Source organism: Apis cerana, linkage group LG11 (assembly GCF_029169275.1).
Source record: "Apis cerana isolate GH-2021 linkage group LG11, AcerK_1.0, whole genome shotgun sequence".
Taxonomy (NCBI): Eukaryota; Metazoa; Arthropoda; class Insecta; order Hymenoptera; family Apidae; genus Apis; species Apis cerana.
In genome coordinates this window covers 10,377,213-10,387,755 of record NC_083862.1, presented here as the reverse complement: position 1 = coordinate 10,387,755, position 10,543 = coordinate 10,377,213, and the positions used below count along the sequence as shown (strand labels likewise).

The following is a 10,543-nucleotide window of genomic DNA, read 5'->3' as shown; positions in this document are numbered from 1 at the left end:
CGTGAAACGAAGCAGAAGAAAAATCGGGGCGCAAACTATATATCGAGAATAACCCTCTGGAACTAACATTATATAAGACGTTCGGAATAAAATTCACAAGAATTCGAAACTAGTTTTAAGGATCGGTACGGGAAATCCTGAAATAAAAATCGAAAAAAAAATAAATCCGTTCGCTACTAGATCGCGAGTGTCTGAGAACGAATTCGACGAACGAACAACATCGAGACGTTAATTTTCTAGTTCCATATCAATTATAATAATCACATCCATCCTTCACAGCCATTTAAAGATCTCGTGGCGACATTTCTTTTTCTTTTTTTTTTTTCCCTTTTTTTCTTTTTTTCCTTTCCACTCGTCGAGCTTGGATAGTTTCAACGGAGGAGAGCCAAGGAGAAGAGTTGAACAGAGTGGACTGTTCCCGATTTCTTCGTTCAATCGAGATCGGGAAGACCGCTGGTAGAGCTGAAACTATCCCTGGAATCCTTCTGGGTTCGCTCAAAATGGCCGGCCGGCGACGTGTCCTTCAAACGGTTCTCGAAATTCAGGAAATCTGAGTCGCACGGGCTACATGCCTGCATGAATCGTGGAAAAGATTCTCTGTTTCAGCGGTCTATTAATCGTAAGCGTACTCGTATTTCTTTACTTGGAGCAAGAAGCTGTCTGGCCCTCCATTCTCCGTGATCTGCCTGTCAAGACGCGGAGATGAGATCACCGTGTTGTCAGTGGGGTTGCAAAGACCTGGACCGTCCATCATCTGTAATGTAAAAAAAAATTTAATTTTCTCAAAACGATTTATAATTCTAATTCTAATTAGAAAGATATTGAACCGGAGAACTTGTCGATTCGATTTCGAGTTTGATAATCCTGGCAGAAGATCGAGTGAAGAAATCTAAATGAAAAGAAAAGGAAAATTCGATATCAAAATGTTCGAAACTTTCAACTTTCCAGACAAATTCCAGATTTTGATGGATATTATAAAAACCGAGGACGAAAGGACAATTGGCGAACGAGGCGAATCGAAGGTAATCGTGGGATCTCTTACGAGCTTAGTTTTCTCCTCGATGACTTCCACAACGTTGCCCTCCTCGGTGCTGGTGATAATGCCAGTTCCCAACTTCTTGCCCAGGATCTTCACTTCCTTCCTACACCCACCGGAAGTGTTCACTCCGCCGCTGTCGCACCCGTTCGTGTTCGAGGCGGTGTTCTTCAAAAACTGTTCGTAAGGGCTGAGTAACTTTATATCCTGATACTGCGAAGTCATGATCTCTTGGCCGTGGTTCTTCGGACCCAGGATCTTCACCTCGTTCAGACCGGGGAACAATTTCGATGGCGGTAGACAATTTGTCTTACTGCCAAGGACCTGTGAAATTCAAAAGTATGGAAATCATGGTTAAGTCTTTATCTATTCGTTAAGATAAACGTTATATATACGTTACATATTGTAATTAGACAAGTTTAAAAAAATATTAAACATCCAATATATACGATTTTTACTTTATTCGAAGTTCCTGATCCGAGTATCTTCATATCCGATTGATTGATGGGTATCAGGCCAGTGTCTGGTTCAGGATCGTCAAAAACGGAAGGTAATTTTATCTTGGACTCGTACACGGAATGATGATCGTCCATCGTCGAACTACCTAGAATATTGAGATCTTCGGCTAAGCTGGTGTTGCTCTTCAGATACGGGAGCGTATCGTTCAAAATCGACAAGGGTGGGTGATTTTTCATTAACAGGGACGATATCGAGGGCTGAGATGTGGTCGACAGCGTCGAAATATCGCTTCTGTGGCTGAGGATGTTCGTCAACTCTTGTTGACTCGAAGGCACTCCTATGGCTGCGAAAAAAAATTCAAACAAAGGGAAGAATAATCTTGTCGCAAAGTTGAAAACAGGCAAAAGATTAAGAAAAAAAGGAGATTTGAAGAAGAATTTGGACAAAACTCACCCTCGTCCTCGTGGTCGTTGACGGTTACGCCGCCATCGATGGACAAAGGTTTCGGACCCAAAATCAGATCGTCGATCTTTGATTGCGAGAGGAAGCTAATGCCATCCACGAAACGGTCGTCGAGGCTTTTGCTGTCCAATATCCGGATATCCTTGTCCTCCAGGATCTCAATGCCGTCCATCGGCATAGATTTCTGCGTCGATGCGGAATCGAGCACCATGATCTGATTATCGGAATCCCCGATAATAACTTCCCCGTTGCCGCGCATATTCACAACATTGATCGCATCCGCTTCCTCACCCTCAAGAATGGTCACGTCGTGTGAATTCTGTGCCATCAGATCGCGAGCCTCGCTGTTCGTCATCACCTGTCATCATCGCGAGAAATAATAATTAATAAACGGAGCCGGGATACAATTTCAAACCCCATGTAATTTGTTTCTTCCGTTGAAAACCTCGACATTACACAATTCAACGCTTTGAAATTATTAATGATCACAAAAATTCTTCATCGAATTTTTTCAACGATTCTTCATTCCTACCATCATGTTTAACATTAAGATTTTTGCGAAATAAATATTTTTATACGATTTTTACACGATTGAAAAGCTTGAATAGAGTTTCGTTTCTTTCTTCGAATTGATAATTCTATTTTGAATGTTTCTTGTGACTTTTTGTATGCACGCAATAGATTTTTATGCACTGTGCCGCTATCAAGATTTGTATCTATAAATTAAATCGTATTAAATTTTCATTCTTCAAAAAAATTATAAACTTAAAATACTCTTTAACATTCAAATATTCCACAACCATACTTGAAAACTCTTTTAAGTGGAAAATTTCGTATTCGATCATTAAAATTATCTACATTAAAATACACATGAAGAAAGAGTAAAATAATCGATAAATCGTGGGCCGATGTATAAAAATCTTTCACGTTTCACGAGAAACTCGATTTCATTATATATATAGAAGTGTATACATATACATATATATATATATGATAAAATCTGAAAAATCTTCGGTATCGATGATGAATGATTCATCACCTCGTAACGACCGTCCTCTGTCGCGCGCACGAACTGTATTCCACCCTGGGCGGCCAGTTCCAACAGCTCGTTGCAATCCTCCATCGCCGAGGACACAACAGGGCCATTCTGGCGATCTGGCTCGTTTCTGGCCGGCTCGGTGTACGTGAACTGAGAATCCAATGCCGTGACCAAGCTCTCTGTCGACAATGCACCAAATAAACGCCATATCGTTGCCGATACTTTGAAAAACATCGCTGCTTTAACGAGCCAATTATAGGCAACAGCGCGTTAGAAAATCCTACTTTTCCAAAACGTATCGCGAATGGAATCGTTCGGCTAACGCCTCGAAACAATTACCATTGCATTCTTTTTTTTTTTTTAACTTTCTATTCTACAATCGAGATTACTTAGAAGAAAGTAAAACGATATATCTTTAGAAATAAAAAGTGATATTCCTCTAATCGGAACAATTGTAAAAATTTTAATGTAAAAAGTTTTTCGTTCGAACTGTAATAAATAGCGTGATAAATTTGTTTGTTTACCGTGTTCGTTCTCAGGGCCAGGCGGTTCGACAATGAAATTCATTTTTCCATCAGAGTCAATGCTCTGGATAACCGTGGCTACCACTGGTACCTTCACTTGTACCGCTTTAATCCTGTCGGGATCAGCGGTAATCGTCGGACTTAGGCTCATCTTGCCCGCCATGCGTAAATCTTCAGCAGTGGCAGGTGTCAAGATCTAAAAATTCATGAGTAGAAAGACAAAAATAAATAGGAATGAAAAAGTAATTCGTAAAATTCGTTTTCCAAAAATTGGAAAATTCATTACATTTTTATGAGTCCCAGTTGGAGAGACTTTCACCAGGACAGGAATTCCTTTGGCTGGTTTGAACAAAGCGAATGGCGTTTGTCCCTCGATCAATGCCATTTCCATCGCCTTCGTGTCGATTTTATCTATCACCACCGATTCCATTACATCTGACTGTTAAGTAAAAAATATTTTAAAACGAATTTATTATATATATATATATATATTTGACATATCGTGCAACTTGTAATTCTTGTTACTTAATTGAATTACTAACACACATCAAAGGATCCTTGTCCCTGACTTCGATAGTTTGATTTCGATCTCCGTTGGGCAGCTGCACGATCCTCACATTCTTGCTGAAATTTCATTTTCAATTGTTTCAATGGATTAGAAAATAGAAAAATTTCAAACGTTCACACCGTGTGTAGTGTATAGTACAATACCGATCCGCTGGCTTAAACAATCCAGATAATTATTGAACAATTAGTATTTCGTTAATTTCATTAAACCGTGATGCAAAAGCCTTGTTCAAGTTAGTTAAGATAGGTGGGTTCAAGAAACTTTGCTAATCCGAACGAGGCTCCAATCCTATCCATTATATAAGACCATCGGGTTTCGAACCACCATCTCTACTACTCAAATTGGCACCAAGAAGTCTATTGCTTATTCAAGTGTAAGAAAAAGTAATAAAAATTCCAATCAGGGATCCAATACTATAAGATAAAAAAAGAAGGGAAATAGTAGAAGACTGGAAGAAAGGGAAGATCGATTTACGAAGAAGGAAGAACAAAGAAAAGGAAGAAGGTCGGAGGAAAGAAGCATCGGGCATTCAGGTTGCATTCATTGGGCGCAAAATAGAAAATGGACGGGTTGCCGTCTATCTAGGGACGTATTAAGAATCGCTCGATCCCGTCGCGACGTCTACCTACTTTCTTATGACGTTCGGATCGTTGATTCCGGTCTGCACACCGGCCGGATGTCGATACTTTATCCCATGCTTGTACTCTTCGTGCGATCTCAAAGAGAATCGGCGCGGGAACTCTTTGCCGCAGATTCCGCACACGTGCTGCATTTTCTCCGCGTGTGCATGAGCTTTGACCTTGTGGCAGACCAAATTCGACATTTGATTGAACCCTTTGCCACAAAGCTCGCATTTGTACGGCCTCTCGTTCGTGTGGGTAAACACGTGGTTCCTCAAATTGCCTGACAACGGAACGGTATTTAACTGTTGCCGGTTACATTACCTGCGTGCAAAGCCTACTTACTCTTTGTACAAGCTGTTTCAGAATTGTTATTCTTGTTGTTGAGTTTAATCGATCGATCGGGAAAAGTTGCATGATTTGATTCGAATGATTCGGACAACGGATTGATAGATAATTTATTAAATTATTCTCGTCTCTTCGATTCCATCAAAATTGTTCGTATTCTGAATATAATTCTGAAGAAACTCGTACATTCGAAGCGATAACTAAGATTGATAATTACCTTTTTGATGAAATCCTTTCCCACAAACCTGACACTTATGTGGTTTGTGTTCCGAATGGGTTTTCCGGTGTGAAATCAGTGTAGACACTCTGGAAAAAATATCATTAATTAAATAAACGAGGATATCATGAACCGCATAAATGGAAAAATCAAGTTTAAATTAAAATTTAAATTTATCGGAGTATAATTTTTCAATTTACATAGATACGGGAGTATACATAATCCCGCGGGATTTCTTAATCGAATCAATTGTCCGTTCGCAAAAAAGTTTTGTATAATCCGTTCGCAATCGAAACTGTTTCAATTAAAATCATCGCTACATCATATCCGGGGAGGGGGGGCCCATTTAAAAAGCATTGCTCCACGAAGATTAATTTATAAAAAGACCGACGCTCGTTAAAATTTTCTTTCCGTTCTCGCGCACAATCGCGCAATTTCCACGCGATTCAAAACGCTAATGATGCTCGCACGCGCCTCATCACGTGTCATCATTTTTCTCCCCTGCTAAAAATTGTAGTCTCGATTTCTATATGAAACGAAGTAGCTCGTTAAAAAAAGAAAGAAAAGAAAAGAAAAAAACGTTTCAAACGAAAACTTGAAATCGCGCTAATAGAGAAAGAGAAGAAAGTAAAATATTGATAAATATTAAGTGGGGAAAGAAAGGAAGAAAGAAAGTTTTGTATCATAGAATGATTTTGGTAGTACCTGTTGAAAGTTTTCTTACAAAATTCACAAACGTATGGCCTGGCGTCGCTGTGTATCGCCTTGTGCTGGCTCAGAGTCGACAACTGCCGGAAAGCTTTGCCGCAAGCCTCGCATTTAAAGTTTCTCTCGTCGGTGTGCGTTGGCAAATGCCTCATCAACGTGTACTGATGCCGGAACTCCTTCGAACCTGGATCGTCAATGTCAAACTTTCAACCGATTCTCGCAACTTTCACATGGTTTTTTTTTTCAAATCTTCCCTTTCTAGTTTCTTTTTTTTATCTTCTGAATTTTTAAGAATAAACGAATTGTTTGTTTTTAAATTTTGGAACGTTGGAACCTTCGCACTTTTGAATCTTTAAAATTTGGAAAAATTGTTGAAAATTTTCAAAATGTAATGAATTACTAACAAATTCCGCATTCCCAGATTTTCAACGTCTTTCCATCTCGTTTCAAATATTTCACGAAATGAAGTTTCGATCTTGGATCATCTTTATCGATCAGTCGAGTGGAAGACGATGAAGGTCCTTCGACAACTGGATGCGAGTACACCATAACGTTGTCGTTGGACGAATTAACATTTTGATCGAGAATCTGTAAAAAGAATATACATTTTTCAACTATCTTGTAATCTGGTAAAAAAAAAAAAGAAAGGAAGAGGGAGGAAAAAACGAGAAAGAAAGAAAGAAAAAAAGAAAGAAAGAAAGAAAGAAAGAAAGAAAGAAGAAAGAGTAATTTTTAATTTTTTACTTTATATTTGAAAGCATCTTTCCCGAGAAACTTTGTCACAGCACCGTCAATGTTAATTACTTCAGAATCTATAGCCACATTTAGGTTCATGCAATCACCCTGGAAACAAATTAAACCGAACCTTTGTACGAAATATTTATGATGTAGAAAATTGCATGCGCATACGCATGTGACACGTTATTAATAATTACAGTTAATAAAGGAAAGTTAATTGTCAATTCACCATTCATAATTACCTGAATTAATTGATGATCATTTGTGGACGGCAAACTCGGTACGACGGTGACATCGTTCCTCCCTTCAGAACCTGCAGTTTCCTCTTTCACGTAAACTTCATAAACGCTAAAATAAAACGTCAAATATTTATTCCAATTTTTATTATTAGCAAAACAAAATTTCTAATAATAAAATATAATACTTTCTTCTGTATCGAAGAAAACGTGTTTAATTTTAATTCTATTTTCTCCCTTTTTTTTTTTTCTTTTTACATCTTTACAAACGAATCCAAAATCTTGATTACGCCAATTGTAAGATTCATACCAATTGTTTAAACTCACCTGATGACTTCATCCGGGATAGGACGAGTGAATTGCACCTGCGAATCCTCGTACTGGGTCTCCCCTAAAAAGTTGAATAATACCGTTTTCATGAAGATATCTTTGAAAGTGAATAATCCACTTATCCTTTTACTTATCCTTTCACGTTAAAATTATACATCGATATCGATTATTTAATTAATTAATTTTGATTATCGTGAGGAAGATTAACGTTTCAAGTTTCGCGCATCAATATGAAATGGAAACAGATTATGCTTATGTCATTATGATTATTTTTCAAACAATTCTACTGGAATTGGAAGATCATTGAACAGCTAATATTTTAGAAATGGTATCGTTTCTCCGTTGAAAGTTCTTGAGAATCGAGGATTAAGAAGAAGAATCGTGCATATGTTTTTTAGTAGAAAAACTTTTAAGATTCTTTCTCCGAGAAAAAGGAGCACGATATTCACGGTACTCTAATACCTCTCGTGACAAAATAATTCTTTTCTCCCTCTCTCTTCATTTTTTTCTCCTCTTTTTTATCCCTATTTTTTTTAACTTTATTTTCTTTCTTTTCCTTCTTTTTTTTTTTTTTTTTTTTTAATTTAGTAAAGAATTGCCTGCTGCAACTGCTGTTACTTTACCGTTTTCTGTATGCTCTTTGTGAAATTAGATCGTGTCCAACTAAAAGAATTTATAATAGCTACGGATGAATAAATCGTGTTACTTATGTTATATTGACTAGAAGCTTGAGAGTTTCAAGGCATATTTTTCTTTTTGGATTTCGATGAAATCACGATAGCTCCACCACCAGTTGCAACAAAGATTGATCGATATTCGAATTTTCTTTCCTATAAAAACCTTTCTTTGATAACTCGACGATAGTTAAAAATAACGAGTTTCGGCGAAGAGAATGATCTTATTTAAAATGCGATACGAATTTTTTCATCATTTCTATCCATTATCCATTATCATATATATTTTTTATTATATATATTCATTTAACATTTTTTTTTAATAATCAACGAACAATTTCAAAACTTACGAGCATTTATTAAAAAAGAATAATTCTACGAATAATAAAATAATAATAAATGTTTTTTCCATTCTCATCATCATTGATCGTATCGTATTATTCATCTTTCCATTCGATACTATTATCGAAGAAAAAATTCATTGATTTAAGTTGATGACAAACGAATAATTCCAATTTAGAAATATTCCGTCAAAACTCCGAATCGCGAGAATTATCGCGACAGCAGAGATTGAAAACCGGTTTTCATTGTACGAATATGAAATGTTATTCCAACGGAATGATGATCCGCCGGTTGAGTGACACTGATTTAAATGGAACTAGCGATACAGGTGCCTTTTGAAACAATGTAACGCTTTCGTCGAACGTTCCGTCCACCAGAGCCTGAGACAATGTTGCTTCCGACCGCACCAATATTCCACGATACATCACCCGTACGACTCGCTCGTTCCACTTCTATCTGTCTTCTATCGTAAACCTATACACTATGTACGATATATATTCGAGAGAGAGAGAGAGAGAGAGAGAGAGAGAGAAAGAGAGAGAGGAATAAATCGAATCATTAACAAATTGTAAATAATAAATAATAAATTGTTAACGAATTGCAATAACTCGTAAAATTCTGAAACAAGGGTCCACGTATATGTTTGTAAGTGGAAATGAGGAAAAATTATTGGAGCTGGAAAATATTTTGAAACAAAAATGAAAGAAAATGAAAGAAAACGAGGAAGATACGTACAATACGTATCCTTTCGCGAAATAATCGCGACAATCAAATTTCTATCTCGTTCTCCCCTTAACCGTTCGAGCCTTTTACAGTTGAAAAAAGAAAAAAGGAAAGAAAAAAAGAAAAAAAACCCCCACGGAATAATAATCCCAATAATTCGAATTTCTATTTGAAATATTGCTCGCTTGTGTTTAACATTTGCGATTAAATAAAAAAAAAAAAAAACTATCCTGGAAAAAATTAATCCCATACGTACATACGTACACAGTTGAAGCTGCCCACACGTAAAATGTTCGCGTGAAAATTGGAAAAAGAATTCTGGGACACAAGTTCGGAGCGACGATCGAAGGATTAAATCTGCCAACACCCACGACACCCTCCACCATTTTCTCAACACGTAAAATAAATTATACGTACGTATATTCGAGGCGGCGCACGATCACTCCTGTCAACTCCTGTTTCCAGATGCAAAGGGAACCGAAACCGATCCCTCCCGATCCCCCAGTATACAAGCGTATGCAAGAGTATACAGTTAAAAGATCGCGTAAAAAATTCACAATCCTTTCCTCGTCGGGCATCGCGAAGAAAAACGGCCGCGATTACGCGAGCAGACGCGTAACGAAGGCGAAAAAAGGAGGCGGAGGGCCATCGGCCATTAAGGAGGCGAGGCTTTGTTCCCGACAACGAGGAGAAGAGAAAAGACTGTCAAAAAGCGGAGGGATCGGCAGAAGTCCGACATCCACGGTCCTCGCCTTTTTTTTTCCGGTGGCTGGTGGCAAATAAACGAAAGCCGCCATTATCACAGCTCATTTTTCACGGGACGGACAGGCGACAGATCGCGACCGGTCGATATCGGCCGTTATTTAAGAGGACGGGAACGCGATCGAATCCATCGAGTTGGAGAGAAATCGGAGAGGAAGCAAAGGAGTAGGACGAGGATAAAGGAAATGTACGGAGGAAGGAGGGATCGGCTCGATTCCCCATGCTTTTCTCGTGCGGTTTACTCACAGTTGTATCCTTGAAGCAGGTTATTCTGGGACATTTCTCAGCATCCGAGCGTGTCACCTTCGAAACCGAGCCACTTTCCACACGTGGACGTCGTCTCGCAGCCTGATTCGCATCGATCGCTAACGAGGAATCGTTGCCCACGATCCCGAATCGGTTCGCCCATATCGCCGCCAAACGGGCAACTTTGGAAACGTTGCTGGCCAATGGCGTAATCCTTCCCTCTATTAGTTCTTTAAATTTAACCTTCGACATGGCGCATTTCGTGCCAATTTTTTTCCCCTTTCTTTTCCTTTCCCTTTTTTCCAGATTCGGATCCAAGTATCGACATGGAAAATGTTTCGCCGCGTTTTCTTAAGGATTTTCAAAATTGTTAGTTTTAGATGGTAGAGATAAAGTTGATTGGTAATATTGATTGGGGGAAATGAGTGGTGAATTTTTTCTCCTCCGTCCTTTTTTTGTTTTTGTTTCTTTTTATTGACACTAGTGGGAAGAGGTATTTTACGTTGAATTA

General features: G+C 38.3%; 1 protein-coding gene across 3 annotated transcripts in view; it reads right to left on the bottom strand.

Annotated features, from left to right (window-relative positions):
• Positions 1–292: 292 nt before the first annotated feature.
• Positions 293–10,543, bottom strand: part of LOC107999455 (uncharacterized) — a 44,989-nt gene continuing 34,738 nt past the window's right edge. For 2 of the 3 annotated variants that reach the window (XM_062081772.1, XM_062081774.1), the window contains exons 2-17: positions 7,283–7,346; positions 6,962–7,067; positions 6,726–6,824; positions 6,386–6,569; positions 5,979–6,165; positions 5,274–5,362; positions 4,718–4,991; positions 4,063–4,144; positions 3,807–3,959; positions 3,521–3,716; positions 2,997–3,175; positions 1,949–2,315; positions 1,495–1,838; positions 1,043–1,360; positions 644–754; positions 293–572 (exon numbers count right to left, since the gene is read on the bottom strand). In XM_062081772.1, coding sequence (XP_061937756.1) covers positions 432–572; positions 644–754; positions 1,043–1,360; positions 1,495–1,838; positions 1,949–2,315; positions 2,997–3,175; positions 3,521–3,716; positions 3,807–3,959; positions 4,063–4,144; positions 4,718–4,991; positions 5,274–5,362; positions 5,979–6,165; positions 6,386–6,569; positions 6,726–6,824; positions 6,962–7,067; positions 7,283–7,346 — 2,894 coding nt within the window. In that variant the 3' untranslated portion in view covers positions 293–431. Of the gene's footprint in view, positions 573–643; positions 755–1,042; positions 1,361–1,494; positions 1,839–1,948; positions 2,316–2,996; positions 3,176–3,520; positions 3,717–3,806; positions 3,960–4,062; positions 4,145–4,717; positions 4,992–5,273; positions 5,363–5,978; positions 6,166–6,385; positions 6,570–6,725; positions 6,825–6,961; positions 7,068–7,282; positions 7,347–10,032; positions 10,513–10,543 lie in introns of all 3 variants that reach the window. The other variant, XM_062081773.1, reaches the window with a different exon arrangement.